At 36.7% G+C, this 20,748-nt stretch overlaps 1 protein-coding gene across 3 annotated transcripts in view; it reads right to left on the reverse strand.

Annotated features, from left to right (window-relative positions):
* The window catches only part of PCCA (propionyl-CoA carboxylase subunit alpha), a 269,485-nt gene that overhangs the window by 7,803 nt on the left and 240,934 nt on the right, over window positions 1–20,748 (reverse strand). For 2 of the 3 annotated variants that reach the window (XM_063304813.1, XM_063304816.1), the window contains one exon: window positions 9,214–9,354. In XM_063304813.1, coding sequence (XP_063160883.1) covers window positions 9,214–9,354 — 141 coding nt within the window. Of the gene's footprint in view, window positions 1–9,213; window positions 9,355–12,236; window positions 12,338–20,748 lie in introns of those variants that run through there. The other variant, XM_063304815.1, reaches the window with a different exon arrangement.

The raw sequence follows: 20,748 nt of genomic DNA on the forward strand, positions 1-20,748 counted from the left end.
GTGATGGGAAATAAAATCCAGTAAAGCCAGCTGCTTGCCATGGTCGGCAAAATTGCTATAATGGATATAGGCTGCCAATTTTCCAGTTTTACTGGCAAGTCTTCCAAGTGTAATTAAGGGAAGTTATAAATGATATGGAAATCTATCAAGTCCTATTTATTTTCAGAGGACTCTTTCCCCAGAGACTTTTATCCTCAAGCTTATAGTTTGCTTTGTTGTGCTAATGATTTCATCCATTTATTTCTATTAAAGCCTCCATCATAACAAGAGAGATCCACTTCTTTCACAAAGATTTAAAGAAATGGAAACCTCTTAAGTCATACTGTATGCTTTTTATTTTCCTTTTTTAACATTTAAGCTTTGCTTGCTTTATGGAAATTCCATTTTAAAATACTTCCATCTTTTCTGTCTTTTGAATCAGCTACGAAACCTTGAAGCAGCAGCAGCCAAGATTTTGAGCGAAGGGGATGAAGTCACCCACCCTTTAGGAAAGAAATAAAATGTCAGCAATGTAAAAAGGGGTCTTTGATGCTACACATTGTGCAGAGGGTGGTGTTGCTCACTAATGTAGTTTGATTTGGAATAAAAGCATGAAAATGATGTGCAAGGGTCTAAAATTGGAGAGGTAAAGGATGAGTGCACCGTATTCCATTTCTCAATTTCATCCTTCAGAACCACAAAATGGGGGGTTATACAGTTACTGGATGAGATTTACGGTAACAGCTGTGGTCCTCCCACACAAGGGAGGACCTTCTAATGGGGTGAGGTCTGTTTAGAACAGACGGGGAGTTACAAAACAAGATTTCCTATTAAGGACCAGCTCTAATATCCTGGCTAAAGAACACAATGAGAAAAAGTCAAATTGCCTTTATGTAACCCCAAACCCCACATTTTGCAGCTTCAATGAGACACACACACACACTCGCAAAATCTGGAGCTATTTTGGAAAATGCAAACTGTTCATAAATGACAGGATGCAAATGCAAGAGAATCCCCCCCACCCCGATACTCTCTAGCCACTGGAAAGAATGCACAGGAAACTGTGCCAGTGGCATATGGCTTTCTACTGTGCTAAACATTCATACAAAAGACAGGTTCATCAGTCATTGGTATATCTGGAGGAAGGCGGGGGAAAGAGAAAGAAAAAAAGGCTCCTGATGGATGTTATTTAGAGCTTACCTGCTGCTAATACATTACCAGGGCTGGAAACCCTCATGACATTGGAACAGCAGACCATGAAATACAGCACATACAAGAACATACCAGGTTTGTCAGCTTATCCAAAATAATAAATAAGCTATTTAAACTCTGTGCCTAATATTGGGCCTGCTGTAAGGAAGCCTGGGTCAGTCCTACACAGGCCAATTAATGCGCAGCATCTGCTGCACAGAAGCAGCACACGAAGCACTTCCGAATGATTTCAGCAATTAAAAGAAAATTGTTTCCTGCCTGTTACGACAGCAACTGTTTCAATGCAAGAGTGAGCATCAAATCATTGTGTGCAGCTGAAAAAATTAAGCCTCTTTTTTGTGACTGAGGAAGGAGGAGGAGGGTGGGATGGAGATTTCTTTCGCTATAAGATCATTCTTTTGTTGCCCTACATTGTGTTTTTCTGCCAAATTAGACAGAAGGCTCAGAAGACTTGCAAGGACTTTCTACTGTATCACCTTCTGGCACACTGGGGCTCCAGAAAAAGATGGATCAATATCAACCTCGCTGACTTGTCTGCAAAACTGAAAATGGTGCCTTTTCATTTTCAAAAGGCCTCTATATTTTAGAACACAGATTTGAAACATTCATGGAGTTGGGAATAATCATATGTAACTTTAAACAAAACAACAAAATAAAACAAATCTGCATAAGGAAGGGCAAGACTTTGGATCTGAGCTGGTCAAACGCATAGTTGGAATCTCAATTTAGTATCATCTTCAGTCTGAACTCAGAGGAAAATGCACTGAATGTCCTTAATATTTATACATCCCTATTTTAACTATGTCAGGAGCAGTGACAGCTGAAAAAATTAAATAATCTACGTACAAGCTATAACTATTGGAAAACAGGGTCAAATTCTGGTTACCAAGTCATTTATTCGCTGTAGTCAGCATACTTACACCACATTCTCAGACGAAAAGGTGACACAAAGGAGCGGGTGCATGCGCTTAATAACCAAAACTAAAAGGTTTTTTTAATCCATCCTTCTTTAAACATCATGTTTATTATATTAATATCCTGTCCCTTTTTGAAACAACCCAATTGTTTTGGCTACTGTTCATCCTTGAGTTTTTCTCTAACTCAGTGATTTCTTGGTATTATGTGTCTAATACCAGAAGGAACCGTAGCCCTGATGTTGTTCAAATCTATGTAAAAAAAAGTACCATTCTTTCTTCCATACAAATTAATTTTGAAACAGGAGCTACGGAGCTGAAAATATAATTAGCAGCAATTAACAGTGCTTGACAGATGATTATTAAACTTTTTACGCCATACTCCTTTAAGGAATGAAATTCAGTAGAGCGCATCCCAGATTCCCTGACCCTTGATTAACCAAAGGTCAGAGATGTTCCCCTGACAGCAATAAGTAACAATCATTGTACCCCCACTTACCCAAAACACAACTGTTCCCAGAGGTTCCAGAAATGTCCAAGGTTCCCTTTGGGATGATGGGCTAGTTTGACAGCCAGAGGGAATAAACTGTTCTGTTTTAGAAATATTTTGAGCATGCTCTGACTGCTGAAGAATAAAGTCATATCTATCTATTATATTTCTTCACCGCCTATCTTGTGTTGCAATGACTCTAAAGATGTGTTCTTTTGTCTGCAGAAATCAGCATATTTGTTTTTATTTTCTAACCAAATATATTAGCTCTTCGTTTAAAAGCAAGGAAGCCAGCACTGGTGCATTTACAGAGAAAAAAATTATTGCATTAAAGCACCTACACTGAAATATGTATGTATGTATGTATAATACACACAGAGAGAGAGACACACACATTTTTGCATCTATTTACAAGCTGCTGTATTGTTGTTTTCATTTTGGGCATCAGAGTGGCTCAAAATCCTCTGTCTGGTGCCCCAGATTGTTTTCAGTGCTACATAATTTTAGCATATCAGTATTTAACTAGAAGGCAGTCCTGCTTAAACAAAGGGCTATAATGAAGTAAAAGAAACCTAAGTGTGATAAATGCAGCAAACAATATTTGATACCCATTAAATTTAATTGCAAAGCCACATAAAAGGTGCTTTAATAAACATGGCTTAATTATTGCTATGCCTTTGTCTGCTTTCATTGTTTTTCAAACCACAGCTAATGCTAAAGGCATTGAGTATTTAATTCAGATTTCAATAGCTGAAGAACAAGGAAGACATTAAAAGAAAAGGGAGGAAGTTACAAGCAACAGGTAAGATATGGAAAATCTAACCTCATATTTTACAAGAAATCACAAGCTCCTGTAGTGTGCTTAGTGAAGTGAGGGAAATAGAGAGGATTGGAAGGTGTGTTTGGATTGCTGCATTTCAATATTTTGAAAGACAGAACAATGGCAAGACATTATCTGTAATCTCAGCAAGATATAGTTTTCTTAGGCTTTTAAACTGAGCGTTACAGAGCTGAATTGTGTGTGGCTAAAATTGAATAACTCTGAAACCATACACTTACCATTTGACTAGTGAACTCTTTCAGTTCTCCTGTAATGTAACTGAAGGCATATCCATGTTTCATTTTGGACCTGAAATGTTGCTGCCTGCATTTCTGACAGGCCACTGGGTTCAAGCCATTTCCAAATTAAAAACTATTTCTGTACTAGTGTAGCTTTTACATAAAAATGTTCTGGACTAGATATTCTTGGTTATAATGAAATACATTGGTATCTTTTTCTCAATTAAACAAAAGCACATAGAGACAAAATTAGGTCTGAAGCATTCAAAATACTGAAAATTCAAAGATTCTTTTAAATTCTCATTATAAATTCTTTACATTGATGCTCGATGTCTAGAATTTGTTTTAGACTGATATGGCTGTCCCTTCAGTCCATTCCAATGCAGACAATATTAGTTATATTTATAAGTTATACTTATAACATAAAGAAAAAAAACGGCTCTATTAATAATTCTGGCTAGAGAGTTTGAACCCCGTAAAATAACATCTGGCTACCTGCATCTGATGATTCCCAATATGGATGGAGTCAGTAATGCACTGCCTCCTGGTGGTTACTGTAATTTCATACTTTTTGAATTTCATTTACTTGCATGTAACATAAATTAATACAATCAGCTTATGACCATAAATTACTGTATTTACCCAGTTCAAACTTGGAAATCTTATTAATACCTCACTATTAATACAATAAATGAATATTACGTTAAAAGAAAAAAATATGTGATAGAAAATAAACCTACTAAGATGCTGTCAAACAAGGTACATTTTTAATCAGAGATCTCCTTATCAAGCTCCTGCTTTCTCTTCTATTGTTCAATTCTATGTCACAATTTAAAGAGTACCATTCTATTTGGATATGTGCAAAATGACTTTGCACTTACTTTTCTGACCTTCAACTTCCTTCCTACTTGCCATTGTGACTTTTTTAAACACAACAAAATAACTGCACCTTCAATGTTGAGGATGGCAATACCCTTTCTCCCTCCCTCCCTCCCTCTTGAATATAGCCCCAAATCTGTACTCTTTTAAGCAGTTACCTAAGAACAGTGCTAATTTTCAACAGGCTTTCAGCAAAATAAGTGAATGTTTTGACTCTGAAATTCCCAAATATCAAACATCATTAATACACCTTATTTGAATCAAGAAGCTAATGTTTAGTTTTATAATCCACCATGTTAATTTAAAGAAAAAATGGCCAGAGAACTATACACAGAATAGTTAGCCCCATGTGAACAAGGAAATTTTGAGCTACTTTTTCTAAAACAGTCCTTCCCCATATAGCAAACTGAAAGGTTTCAGTGATATACACAAGGCATGCCTGATTTTCATTTAAAGGGGGGGGGGGAAACCAAATCTCATGAAAGGGGCATCACACGACTAATGAGAAAAGTCTATGTGGTATCCCCTGATATTTGTACATTGGAATGGATTGTCTCCAGTGGAGATGTCTAAGAGAGAGGTATACTGTACTGTGGATGCTTTTTCACAACAGACAACCCATTGAGGTAAAGTATTGTCTCCTTTAATATGTTGGATGGACCAAGAGGTCTAAAGTCATATGTTCTTTTGAATGTAGGCAAACCATTATATAGAAATAATTCCTACTCGTTTCAATATAATGTGCTGGCTGCATTCTCTGTCAATGAAGAATGGATCTCTAAGATGCACTGATTTCAGTTACAGTTAGTCCTTTGCCAGTTAGTAGAGAACTGTACACCTTCTGGTTCATCTGTAAGTCTGGCCCACACTTTTCCAAACTTGGGGAGGAGAAACTAAAAAACAAAACTCAATTGTGTTCATTACAATGCAGTATTTCTATATGTTTGCCTCATTGTTGATAAGCACACACTATTTTGCCAGAAACCAGAATAATGGTGTGGGGGGGGGGAGTGAAACGTACACCATCCTTTTATAACTTCAGTCTGTGCCTAGATTGAAAGAAAACTAGTGTCACACTAATATTTTCTTACAAGGATGCTGCACTCCGGAAAACAGAAGCCTCCTCGTGAGATACTACAGAATAATGGTTCACCCCTGGGCCCATTCTCATGCAGTACTGTCTTCTAGAATTCACTCGTAAGCAATTTGCATATATACCAGTTTAGTATAATGTTCCACGGAAAGCGTTTTTGACATTTCTCGTAATATTGTTTCACACTTCATTATATTATTAACTAGTAAATACACTAGAAAATAAAGAGTACTTAAGTACTCCTTAAGCTGCCTGAACAGTGAAGAGGAAAAACACAAATCAAGACACATTCAAACAGTGGAACAAAAAACCTGGTGTATAAGAATCCTGAGCCTTTGAATAGCTACAATAATGATCCTTGTCCTGATGGACAGCCAAAACATATAAGCTGAATCGCACCATCTCGCCACTTATTCAGTCTGGAGAGGTGATACAACCTCATCTCCTTTCAGAAAAAACTTTTTGACATCAGTCTTGGAAAGGAAGGATTTACGCTAAACTCCCTTTCAACGCCACAAACGTGTTTTTGCAATTAAAGCTGCCCAATTATCATTGACAAGTCCAAATCAGCAGAACGTAAGCCTGAGCTGTTCAGATGCTATGCTTCTCAGTGCCTCTAGCAAAACCCTGCAGGCGTGGGTGCAGGGGGGGAGGGAACAGGGGAAAGAAATCTCTCTCATTATTTAACAACTTGTTTGGATTCCACTGTATTACTTTTAGAATAATTGATTGTAGGAGAAGAATGTTTTCCCCATTTTAATTTCCTGGCTCAATGCCTATCCTCTTACAGTTCTGTTTCTTCATGCAGACAACATATTCAACAAAAGCACTTCAACAAAAAGATGTACTTTTTAGCATCTTATTATTTGAAATTCATTCTAATTCTACTACAATAAAGCAGACTTAACAGAAAATACCCACTTTGTCTTTAAACCTCTCCCCCCTCCACACACACACACACACACACACACTTATCTGTTCTCTACCTCACTTTCTTCCAACTGTTTGGCATAGAAGGAAGACTGGATTTGCAACTCCATATGGCAGAGGAAAAAGTAGTCAGTTTTCTTTCTAACGTCAACTCAATTCTTCTGGAAATTAGTGTGAACGTGATAATAAATGTTAAGCTGGATTGATAAGTCACTTCTTATACCCACTTTCTTAGAGCTTAAAAGGGAGCACCTAAAGATTAAGAGACAAAATATTTAATATATATTTTGTGAGCTAAGCTCAAGTATAGCAAAACTTGCTCAGCTAAGGAAGTTATCCCCAAAACTTATGTTGGTGTGTTTGGAAATCAAGCGAAGGCAACATTTTAAAAAAAGTTATTTCTCTTTTTTGTAACTTTGTCTTTAAGCATAAATATAAAATATTCAAACTGTGCAAATGCAAGCACGTTTCTCATTTTTTTGTGGGGTGACTGCAACAATAAAAAGAGAACAGTTTGCAGGTGATGTTTTGGTAGAACCATGCCGAACCTAATTTTCATCTATTTATACTTATATATAAATACACATAATTACGAAGTTCACAACTTTTATCCTTTTTATTAAGTACTATAGAAAAAATTCTATGAGTAGTTTTTTAAATCTAGATTTATCTATCTGTGCCCAGGGTTTTTTTTTTCCTCAAAATACAACACCAAGACAGAAGATGAAATATCTGAGAGTTGGACAGCATGTAAATGTTGTTGTCATCATCATCATCATCATCATCGGATGGCACACCAATTCAGGCACACCATCCAGTTGCTTTTTCTTTTACATGATTTAATAAAATAAAAACAATGTGAATTAATAAAGATGAAATTCAGTGAGTTGCCAGGCTGGCTAGGGAACTTTTCCAGTAGTCCCAAGGTATTTAGAAAGTTGAGGAAGGCTAGCTTACTGTGATGCCTAATTCAAGATTCTAGTTTATAGTTCCAAAACGAACTAAAATTGCAAGCCAGGTATACTTTGGGAAGAACAGAACAAGATTACAAGTTCAAACTTCCTCTCCTAGTTTATTTAACAGCTCACACAATGAGTGGAGCTAAGTGGAAAAATAAGTGCCTTAGTAGCAAACTCTTAGTCACAGTAACAAATCTACCTTATGTATTAGCATGGCTATTATGTAAAGAGCAGCATGCCCAAAGCTCTGTCAGCGACAGACTAAAAGAGAAGAAACAGAGGCAGAGAAATATTTGTCTCCTCCCATCCCTTTCCTGACCACTCCTTTTTAAAAACACTTCTCCTAGAGCAAGTACTTGAGCTTGTCCAAGTCCTCTCAGTGTGGAGGTTCAGGACCCAGAACAGTTTGCATGCTTCCTTGGTGTATCAAGTTAATTAATTAATTAATGGGGACCAACTGCAATCTGTGTCCCTTAAGTCTATTTTGGTTCTTAAGTATTTTTTAAAAAGTGAAATAATTTCACTTCTTCCAGAGACACCATGTAATATATGGAATGGTAGGCATGGGAGTTTTCTTATATACTTCTCAGTAAAACATATGGACGTACAACTTATTGTATGTGTAAAAATTTTTACTAGTTCTAATGAATATATAAAATGTAAATTCTCAATATTTTCCCCAGTTTTTAACAGGACTTCAGATGGTAATCTTTTTTTACTGCCACCAGTATATAACATCTGAACCATCTTACTCAACAAGATTTTTCTAAGCTCTGACTTTTTTTTTTTAATCGTATGGCATAGCAGTTCAGTGTTCACGCTCCTTTTTCTTGCTGGGAAATCCTTGTGAGGTCCAGCAGCCAGATCTGTGGACTATTTAGCCGTGACAAGTCACGTTGCCCGGGGTGCACCACGAGGAGGCCAGTCTACATTGCACCGAGTTGGGCTTAGAGAGAGCGCGACTGGCCCAAGGTCACCCAGCCAGCTTTCATGCCTAAGGCAGGGCTAGAACTCACAGACTCCTGGTTTCTAGCCCAGAACCTTAACCACTAGACCAAACTGGCAGATCACCATTCTGAAATTCAGCAAATAATATATATAATTTTCCATTTCTCCTCCCACAATACAATACTGGAGAATTACATTTATTGTATTGGTTTTGGATTTTGAAACTCTCCAAATTCTCCCCAAAAGAGCCAAAAATGGTAAGCTTGCTTTCTCAATTATCACCAGAGAGGCTCCTACTATTCTTGAAGGCTGAAATATTTATGTTAAAAAATGTAGTCTGATCAGAAAAAGTTGCCTGTCCTAGTTTACAAAGAAAGTAATTCTTTCTTGATGAAATAAAATACAATCAAATCAATTTCACAGTTTCTTCCAATTCTATAATTCCATTAAAGATGATATCATCATCATCATCCTTATTATGTCTCACAATTCCATAATAACTTTTGTGCTCTAAATGAAAACTGACCTGCATTGTCAAGAGTCTCCAAAATGAAGAATTTCAGATACTACGTAAGAGTAAATTAAGGCTCACCAGTAAATATATACATTTATATAGTTAAACATACCTATCGAAGACTTCCATCTGTATAATTTTTTTATGTTCTCAAGTGTACATTTTTAAGAAAAAAAAATACTTCAATGAAGAATATTCTTAATTTAAACTGATACTAAGAAAAGGGAAGATCTTACCATGTCGCCAGGCTTTATGGAAACTGCAACTACTGCTCCAGGCATTGGTGATCTTATGATACTTGTGGTATCCTCCACAACTTTTTCTGGCATGTATTTGCTCAGTTCTGCAGCAAGTTTGGTCAAGACACGCAATTTGTACTTGGGAAAAGGAGAAGAGAGGAGAGAGAACTGTTACAAAAGCCAAGTTATATAAAAGCAGTATTGAATTTTTTTTTAAAAAGAACACAGTATCTAAAATCTTGAACAAGCATTTGTTGATATCTAAATCCTGGTATGACACTTGGAAAATGAAAAAGATTGTTGCATTTTTAAAAGGTATTGGAAATAGACTATGTGCAGTATACTTGGCCAATTTTGATAAGTCAGTTATAATACTGCTGGGTTATCCTTAAAATACAAAATATAACTTGCACATTTAATAATAGTACACTAACATTTTAAAATGTATCTGTATTATAGATTTTATTAAATGTAATCCAGTATTTGTCATATATTTAACTGACATACAGTTTAACAAAATAGACCAAATTTTGTCTTTCTGTAAATGTTCAACTGTTGGAAACATTTTATAATTTTATTTTCTACGCTACGAAACTTAACTGAAATGATTGTATTATTTTAATATCAATTATATATTATATGCTGCACTGTTTTCTCTCCATCTTCTGCCAGTCATGCTTCCAAAAACTAGTGATCTAAATGTAAGAAAATGGATTAACTCCTCCAAGAGGTATACCACTACAAACGTACAAAAGTTAAGATATACCTCTAGTTTCCTTTAAAAACATGAAACAAAAGTCTGAATTTTAAGTCTGAATATTTTCCTCTAAAAGCACAAAGCCTCCATTTTACAGCCTCTTAGATGAAGCTCACATGATTCTGAAAATCCAAGTTCAGCTTAAATAAGCTATAAAAATAGAAGTACAAGCTATGCTAAATAAGTAAATGTTTTTAAAACTCATATATACTTTCTATGCTTTTGTAAATAGTTTTGCTTCTGTGCAAATCCTTTATGGTAATGTAACTAAAATGACCAACAATTTTTTAAGAAGGAAAAAATTATTCTCCACTATTACTGTTTACAAATACATTTTTACATAGTATGTCACCAAAATTCTAATAATTTGATTTTCCCATTGGATACTTTTCCTTTAATCCTTTTGTATGGCATCTACTTTTAAAACTGATTCTGGACATTGCTTTTAGGAATCCAGCAGATGGCAGCAGGATTCCGTGAGAAACTTTATCTTTGGTCTTCAGTGGACAAAAGAAAAACAAATGCTCCTCTTTCACTAATTTACTCAACACTGTTGATAAAAAAATATGAGTGTTAGAATGGCAGATAATAATCCAGTTTGCACTGACATCAGCCAGCCACAATATCTAGGTTTTCTGATTCTTTTAACTGAACTTTTACTATTAAAGCCTCAAGCACCTTATAGCTCCAGAATGCAAATATAACTAAATATTCTAGTTTTGATAACCGATAACCATTAGTTTGAAACATCTCAAGGAGTTTGCTTCATTGATCCATCTGTGGTAGGATCTCTGCCCATTGGAGAGCAATTTATAACCAGGGCTATATAAGTCAAACAAACAAATGAATTGATTTGACCACTGATTCTCAGGACCTATTCTCAAACTAACCTTTTAGAGATAATTAGGCATACCCTTACAAGTACCCCTTTTCACCTTGAAAAAGCAGTTTGCATGTGGTGCTGGTGTGAAGTCTAGCAAGCATGCCTTAGAAGCTCTCCAATGATCTAGTACATCTACAGTATTATAATGGAGTGATGGACATGTCTGAGAGAAGGTGTTCATTATTTCCAGATTTCTCAGTTTAGAGCTCCTGGTTGTAAAGAACACTGTTTAAAAACAGTATTGCTGATTTATCAACGAAGTAATAATATAAATGGAGACAGGCTAAAGAACTGCTGTTCCTCAACCTAATAGTTTACATTTTATTTCTTGGTTACATGAAGAGCGCTCAGTCCATCAAGAACATACCAGATATAAGATCAAAGTGGCAATGCATTTCCTGCTCTTATATAATTCTCATTCAATTTTTTGTGAGGTTTCAATATACCTTTCTAACAGGAGGAGAGAGCATTAGGTACACTGCCTTGAGTTGTCCAAAATAAAGATGGGATATAAAACAAACAAACAAATAAATAAATAACGTGTTAGCTTTATTTTACTGTGCTGCTATGCACTTTGCATTTCATCAGTTTAAAGAAGTAACTCTGGGGAAAAATAGGATGCATACACTTTTGAAAAAATTACTCTGTAATGCCTTTATAACTAAAGCTAAGCTAAACAAGAAAGAGGTCAGTTTCCAACGCTCTCTCTCTCTCTCTCTCTCTCTCTCACACACACACACACACACACACACTAACCAGGGCACCCATGGAGAAATCAGCAAGAAATAAGCAAGGACATCACCAAATATAATCTTCAATGCTGTATGTATTCCATGCTGTAATAATGTTTAGTGATACCACTTCACAACCCTCAGTTAAAAACTGTTTTGTGTTGCCTAGTGTATGACTGGGAATACTTTCACCTAGAGAGACAGATCATCATTGCTCAAGCCTACATTTTAATTTATCATATATGCACTATTTATATTATTAACAGATTCACGGAGAAATAAACATCTAAGGAGAATATATAGACATATACTGTATACCCCTCCCAACCCTCCCTCCAAGCAGTAGCTTCATTAGTTTAAAACATTCCCCTCACACACCCCCACAAATGCAAAATGGGTTAGTTTTGATAAAAGCAATGTACTTGGATTTCCTCTAACAAAGTCTTAGGAACCTGTTGGGATACATGCAGGCATCTGAATGAGAACCGCAAATTAGTAAAATACAAAGAAAAGATTACAAGGGATCTGAGCTGTTAATATTGTTCTAAAAATTAAGCTTTAGTTGATACCTTTTTTTAATCCATTTTTTAGAATTTAAAGTATCTTGAAGCATAGTTTTGTAAATTGCAATTTACAATTTCCTAGGAAGAAAAAAAGGGTTGTTTTGTTCCAATTGGAATACCCAAATAACTACCCCATAGAATCTCTCTTTTCAAACAAAGTGAACATCAGTGCCCCAGGAATGCACATCTGCAACACAAGAAAACAGGAAGGGACCTTAATGGGATTTCATAGCAAACTGTTATCAGAAGAATTGCTATGTTCCACAATAGGCCAAATAACATATTCTGCTTGTTTCTGTGTTGCACACTGTGTGTTTTCTAATCAAGATGTATTAATATCTGCTGGTATTTAAAGGACATGATTCTTTGCTAAAATTATAACGCCAATAGCTTTTTTGCTCTTGTTAAAATCTAAGTTATGTCGCAAGACAAAAAAAAGATTCCAAAATACATTCTAATATAGTTCTTTGCAAAGAGTCTATTCCTCAAAAGATGAATTACAGTATAAAATTATACCTGGGAGAACATAATTATATCAAAACGTACAGTTTCAAAATCAAATGCCATTTTTTAGACCTTGTTTGAAAATGATTATAAAAAATAACCACCTTAGAAAGAAACGCATATCGAGTTAGATCTCTAGATCAACATCAGCTACTATATGCTACTTGACTTCATATTGTGAAATATAGGTTTCCTTTTGGTATATTTTTAGACTTTTTTTTTAACTGCAGCACTCCAAAAGTAAGCTTTACACTCTTCTGAAAGTAAGTCAAGTTTGCAAAACTAAATGTAAAATAGTTTCCATTCCCATAATTAGCCAACAGCCCTGTACCAGAGAACAGGTCTGAGAAAGCATAGAATTGATACTGAAAGCATTCCCCGACTGTTGTGTAGCACCAGCTTCCTTCTCTTCATCGTGGCCCCTACCAAGCAGTCTGCTTATTCCTATTTTAATATTTCCCTCTCTTCTGGATATTTTCTCTGCAGGACTCTTGCTTTGCTTGGAATGAGATGTGAGAGCCAGTAAGCGAAAAGGCTTTAAAATGCAGGCCTTTGTTATTGATGAGTTGTTCCCTTTCCTTTTGTATTTGTTTATTGTTCTTTAGCTTGTTTGGGGGGTGAAAAAGAGCTATTGTAATGTGTTTTTTTAAAGTTAACTTCATTCCCCCTGCCCTGCCCCAACAGTGAACTTTTGGGGGAAAAATCCTTTGGGAGCAGTTATGGACACACACACACAGAAAGCTCTTACGAACACAGGATGTCACAAGTGCTATAAAAGAGATTCTTCTAAAAAAATGCTATTGGGTGAATTTTTGCCTTCACTGAATCCAGTAAATGTCACCTCCTCCAAAAAGCATTCCTTCATCGAATAGTTTCTCAGCATTAAAAAAGAACAGCTTGAACCAAGGGGTTCCATGAATTAGACAGCACATACCAAGGATGTTAACATGTCGGCTGGTTCAAGGAGAAATTAACTTGGGGAAATGTAAATGTGACTTGGGAAGACCATAACAATTGAACAATACCTGGCTCTGAAAGGAAGGGGACTGAAAGCTTTCAAACATCACCAAATCACCAACATCACCAAATGCATTATGACTGCGTCTTAGCTGTAACTGGAATGAACTGAAATGTGACCAAGCTTTACATGAGAGAGGAAGGATTTCAGACTTAAAATAAAATAAAGCAAAGGGTGAGTGGCAAATGTTACAGGGGCCTAGTTCAGCATGAATTAGGAATTATAAACAGAAAACACAATTGCAAAGAAAAAGTAATACTAACCTCAGACTACCTACTAATGCTCTAACTATCTTAACTGAGGCATCAGTCATACCTTGTTTCATTCAATCTTCTTGTAGAGACTAAATCTGCCAGTCACAGTCTACTTAAACATGTTTTTTAAGGTTTTTTTTAATCCCAGCTTTATTATTTTTATAAATAACTCAATGTGGGGAATATACCTAATATTCCTCCTTCCTCCTATTTTCCCTACAACAACCACCCTGTGAGGTGAGTTGGAGGCCTTTCAAAGCAGATTCCTTTTACTTTAAGTTAAGGTTGAGCAATCAGAGTCAAAAACACATAGAAATAGACTGTGTGCAGTAACAACCCAGACAAGGTAAAATGAACAGATAACACTCAGCTGTTTGAATAGCAGAGCTCTGTACATCTGCAGTCAGTGGAGCAGTCTGTTAGCATAATGCTTTGACAACTCCATCAGTGTAGTCTCAAGGTTCCTGTCAATCAGGACGCATCATTTAATACAACAGCACTCAGAGGATTTTCCTCCTATAAGCCAAATGACAGCATATCTACAGCTCTATTTACACCAGCACCTACTTCTGTTTACAAGGCTCTCGTAATTAGAAAGTATGCAACAGGCAGCAATATTATTCAGATCTCCATTTTGCCAGCCTGCCATGCAAAGTGTGATCTTACTTCACAGAGTCATGCTAAATGACAAAAGCGCTATTTTTCTTCAGTCTCTGTGCTCAGACAGCACTTCATTTGCAGCTATCTATAATTAGATTAATGGTGTAGTGCAGCACAAAGAAGGCCCACTTCACATCAGCTAGCATATGAATTAGGACAAACACTTATTTCAATTCCAGGCAGAGAAAGCAGTGACTAGGGTATTTAGCATACCCTTTATGGTGGAATGAGATGTTAATTGTGTACCATTTACCTCTAAACTGCTTGCTTGTTGTATAAATCACTGGACTAATTGATGCAGAAATAGAAACGTAGCCACAGGCAAGAAAGCAGGGGAATGAGAGCTGAAGATGGTGGATAAAGGATTATCCAGTAAAACCATATGGAGATGAGGTTCCTTTGAAACCTGCTCATGAGCTGAAGACTTCTTGAAAAACTACAAATAAGTGACATACTGATGTGTTGAGAAAGAGTTTACCTCATGGTTTAAGGAGCAGTATATTGAGGGGAGAGAGTAAGGGACTTCAGCAGAAAACTAAATTGTGTTTTCAAGTGAATTCCAGTAAGATAGACATGTTAGCTTGTTGTAGGAAAGCCAAGTCCAGTAACTATTGGTTTATTATGATTCTAATCTTTTATGGACTAGAAGCTATTTTATCAGATGCATGAAAAGGGCTCTAATCCACAAACGATCTTTGATTATTAGAAGTAAAAGAAATAAATACACTTGACTACAATTAGAGTTTTCATTTAAGATATCAAAAGAATCCTCAGTCTTGTTCAGTAAGTACACTTCTTGAAAGAAATAACAGGAAAAAAAACTAGGAAATTTTGCTAGAGAAAAAAAACAAGACAACACTGAATTTGAGTTAGGGAAGAGAATGTGTAATATTCAGAAAGTAACAAATGGAAAGGTTTTCAAAACACAGATATTGTACCAAGTCCCAGTGTAGATAGGCTCAAAACAAGTTAAAGCAAAAATATTCTGAGAACTTTCCCACTATAAAGTCAACATGGTGAAAAGGGAAAGCATTTTGTCATACTACTTCTCAGAAAGGTCTGCCATTAATTCAATTTAATACATGTTGTGTTCCTATGTTTCACTATTACCAGATAGTTAACAGTGTCCTTTCAGTTCTGTTGAAGGGGTTTCATATACTGAATTTTACCACACAAAAATAGTCTTTAGATTGAGTAATACAAAACTGTCCTGTTGTTTGAACTGTGTATTTTGCAACATCCAAACATTCATTTACAGTTGTAATCAAAATTATTCAACCCACATTGCAAATCAGGTTGATAGTCAAAATGTACAGACTTTCAGCTGTTTGCAATGAACAAATCAAACAAAAGCAATTGAAATAGCTCAACACAATGAATGCTTCAAGTGGTGTCCCCAAATTCAACTGAAAATGCAACTTATAATGACTTCTCCAGTCTTACCAGCTGCCAGAAGCTGGTGTCTGGCTATGCACCTCATTTGCATCAGGTCATAACAGCAAAATGGTGTTCTACTAAGTACTGAAGATGCTTGCCATGAAGGGGTTGAATAATTTTGAGACTGGAGAAGTCATGATAAGTTGCATTTTCAGTTGACTTTGGGGACACCACCTGAAGCATTTGTTGTGTTGAGCTGTTTCAATTGCTTTTGATTTTTCATTGCAAACAGCTTAAAGTCTGTACATTTTGACAATCAACCTGATTTGCAATGGGGGTTGAATAATTCAGTTACAACTTCATATAAGGTTATTTTAAAAAGAAAACTTAATTGTGTAACCCCACTAAACATTTGCAATAAAATTCTTTTATTCCAATCCAATTCACATTTCAGGCAAAACAGACATAGATTAATTTCAGATTTATTTTTTAAAGTACGCAGAATATGTGGAGTGAACCCTTAAGACAGAAAGTTCTTTTAAATCATTTATTTTCATCTTGTGACTATCCAAGTCATGGGTCTAACTGGAAGTATGTCGCACAAGTGTTATCAACACTGGAAAAAAGATGTGAGATGAAGGGAATATATCCATATTATAAATCTAAAAATAATTAATACTTCTTTAATTTTCAGACTACCTCAAGAAATTCTGGGAATGAGAGTTTTTCCCTACCAGTGATGTTAGCATTTGATTCATGATTTGTTCCATTGTTCCAAGGACCTTTGCTTGAGACTGAATTATAAAAGTTAGGCTCTGAAGATGATCAAAACATGTAGTGTTAGGTGTACAAGCCAGAGATGTTCTAGATAAAGAGAGGTATTCTAAATGAGGTCTATAAACTAGGAGTTGATTCATTAAAGCAGCTGTGTCTGTGAAAAGGGTGGATTCCGATGGAATATTGTCTGGACATTGTCTGACAGGAAGGACCAAAAACACTGCAAAACAACTCCTACATAATTAATCCTACCAGACCATTCAGAAGGGTATTACAGTATCATAGAATTTAGAGCTGATCTAGGGGATACAGCAGGAACGAGCAAGCTGTTACAGGAGAATTTGCAGAAAAGCCCTGAGAAAGAGGGAAGCATGAGAAACTCAAAATAACCCTGCTTTCATTTTGTTTAGTATAGATTGGACAAAGAAACATGGATGCCCGTCTTGTGAAGGAAGTGCCACATGGTCTGGAAAAGCAATACTTAGCTTGGGTACCATAGAGGCTAAGAACCCTTTTTTTCCTTCCACTAGACCAGAACAGTCTTCAAATGGGTGCTAATTTATGCTCAATTAGAATAACTCAGACTCTTTTTCATATGTGCTCAAGCAGTTTCTTCTTCTGCTTCATCATTCTGAGTTCCATAGTAAACCAACATGTTGATTTTTGACTCTGCAAAAAAGAAAAACCATTTATGTAACCTAACAAGCTAAACTGAGTTCACCCCAGGGGGATTTAGCAATGCAAGAAAACGTATTTTTAAAAACTCAGCTAATCCCATGATCTGTGTTGAAAGTAGATAATAGAATTCAGATCTGGAACAATTGAGAGTCACTGAGAAAATTACATTATTTAATTTTTCAGTTAAAGGCCAAAACAAACTTACTGGAAAACAAAAAAGCCCATCATGAAAACTAAAAGTTACAGACAAATGCTGACATAAAAGCTTAATAAAGTTACTAAAATTGCTAAACCATTGAATGTCTGGTAGTGATGGCAACTGTAACTTCTTTAGTGATTCCAGGAACTTGTCAGCTAAGATGAAGAGCTTATTCTCCTCCTCTGAGCTGGCATTAGAGAGATTTTGGGAAAGCATTGTTTGGTGAACTTGCCACGCAGTGCAGTGCAGAAGCATAAAGCATGAGAGGTGGTTTCGGCTTTTTTCCAGCAAGCAGAGGCAACATCTCTCTTGTCCAAGGATGTTACTGAAATTTTCCTCAACAGTTACTGAACCTTACTTCTAACAGTGAAGATGGCAAAATACTGTAATGGGTGAACTTTTTGCTACAGGCATGAAGAGTACATTTGCTAAATACATGGCACGATAAAATGGTTCCTCAAACAAGACTGCCCCGTACAGGAATGGGGTTTTATTTAGGTTGTGTTGGATATGGGTGTCAAAGGCCCTTTCTTTTAACTCAGACCAGGCTGTCTGAGAGCCATGTGAAGTCAGACGGTGGACTGATAGTCCTTAACAGTTTTAATCTGTGAAAATGCCTTCCATGAGGACATAAAATCCAAGGTCATGGAGGCCAACGTGCTGCCCCCAAAAATCATCCAATATTTCAAGCAGCAAAGCCACATGTGGATCTCCATGGAAGAAGGCGAGATTCCAGTCTCAGGAAGAAATGTAACATGCAATGGGGCACTTTTGGCCAAACTTGCCAACAGTTTAGACTGGACTATCTCTAAAGAGCTTAAGCCACGATAGTAACAAATCTGTGTACAAGGTAACAGGTGGCAAATGAGCCTGACTCTGAAAACTTTCATTGCAGCTGGGATCTGGTTCTTGCCCTTACAGTTAGCACAATGCAAAATGCTAGTGGTAATATTCATTTGCTATTGATTTCAGGTTGCTGAAGCTTGAACGGATACACCAAAATATTTAAAGGCTTTAATTTGGTCACTGCTAAAGCCATTAATATTTCAAGAGTGGCAGGGAAAAAAACCCTTTACTTTAGTTATGTTGTAGAAACCCTTCTTCTTGCAAAAGTGGGCAAGAGCGTGGAGACTCCATCTCAGAGCCATTTATATTAAGGACAGGATTGCTGCATCATCAGCATATAAAAGGTCTATTGTTTAGCCTGGGGAGGCGGAGGGGGGGGCAGCCAGTGAAATTCTATTCTATTCTATTCTATTCTATTCTATTCTATTCTATTCTATTCTATTCTATTCTATTCTATTCTATTCCTTTTCTTTCTTTCTTTTTTTGAAATTTGAACTAGCAAGATAACCTAAAGCAGTGTTTCTCAATCTTGGCAACTTTAAGAAGTCTGAACTTCAACATGCTGGCTGGGGAATTCTGGGAGCTGAAGTCCAGACATCTTCAAGTTGCCAAGGTTGAGAAACACTGACCTAAAGTACAAAACACAATCCTCATTCAACCCTCAAGAACCACAGCAACCTACATTATATTGCTTTCATGTAATTTCATGATCAGTGGCAACAGGTGTTCAATTGATACAAACAGTCAGTTTCTCCTACGTAGATCATGGCTCTAGGGGTCAAATCAAGCTGACTTTAAATCAATAAAGGCGACACACAGGATCCCACATAGCCGACTGATGTATTTTTCTATTAGATGGTGAAGGGTGAGGCGCTGATCAAGAATCAAACACCCCTCTGTGAAATGGGATTATTCTACCTCCAGGAGGTTATCCTGCACCATCCAATCTATCAGTTTTCCAGAGCTGCCTTGCATATATCTTGCTAGGGCACACAACAGGCTAATGAGTAGAAATCATCCAGCTCCTCCTCATCTTCTTCTTCTTCTTCTTTTTTTTTTTTTTTGTATATCAAGAAAGAAGCATCTATATATGTCAACAAAAATGAAAGGATTAAGGTCCACCTGTCCATATTTGTGTTTAGCTTTTTTTGTTGTTGTTGTTAGAATCATCTGGTTGTTTTGCCATTTTTGAGTGGTGAGATAAGCTTGGCAACCTTAAGAGGAAACCTTGGGCCAGTATGCCAGGGTGCCAAAATAGTGATCCTATGAAAGCAGGACCTTTGTCACATCATTAAACAAAGTGTGAAAATATTCCATTGACATAGCAAAACAATAAAGGCTCAAAAGAGGCTTTTCAGAAAGCCAAAAAACAATGGAATTCTTTGCTAACTGGGCAAACTTCTGCCAGTTATCCCCCTGGGCCTCTCACTCCCCCCCCCCCAAATAGTCTTTACAGACTTCTTTCCTTTTGAGGAAATTTGCTCAGAAATGATGTGAATTGGAGATTCTATGTTCTCTAAAACTTTGATTAAACTGGCCTTAGCAACAGCGTGTTCAAGATGAAACAATGCCTTTTTTTTTAGCTTTTTTTATCCTGCCTTTAATATTTTTAAAAATAACTCAAGGTGGGGAACATACCTAATACTCCTTCCTCCTCCTATTTTCCCCACAACCACAACCCTGTGAGTTGGGCTGAGAGAGAGGGACTGGCCCAAGGTCACCCAGCCGGCTTTCATGCCTAAGGCAGGACCAGAACTCACAATCTCCTGGTTTCTAGCCTGGGACCTTAACCACTAGACCAAACTGGCTGTTTGAGGGGCAGCTGGCTCCCTAGGTCATTGGTGAAACCTGGGCCTATAATGGAAAGAAGCAATAACCTTGAGGAACAGAAGGAAGAGGCACTACCAAGACAATGGTCAGATAAAAGAAATCGAAGTCTGGGCCAGAACTGTAATCCAGGTAAATGTCCCAGACAAGACCCTCCCTAGTTCTCACAAAACTAAAGAGAGGGAGAGGGGAAGCGCATGCAGACTTGCAAGATTCTGTTACTATAACCTTATCATAAAAGCAGTATTAACATGTGCAACTTTGGTTTCTTAGTCTGGTCTACCTTGGAGGTCTGACAGGGTCTAAAGGACCTCCTGGTTGTTATTGTTAGCCCTGCGAAATAATCCAGACGAGAAGCACAACTAGGAGCACTAGTTCTATCTTTATTGCAAGGTTACATTAACAGGATCTTGCAAGACTGAAACTATTTCTCCCCTCCTTTCCTTTCCTTCTCTAGA

The sequence above is a fragment of the Candoia aspera genome, chromosome 5, assembly GCF_035149785.1.
Source record: "Candoia aspera isolate rCanAsp1 chromosome 5, rCanAsp1.hap2, whole genome shotgun sequence".
NCBI lineage: Eukaryota > Metazoa > Chordata > Lepidosauria > Squamata > Boidae > Candoia > Candoia aspera.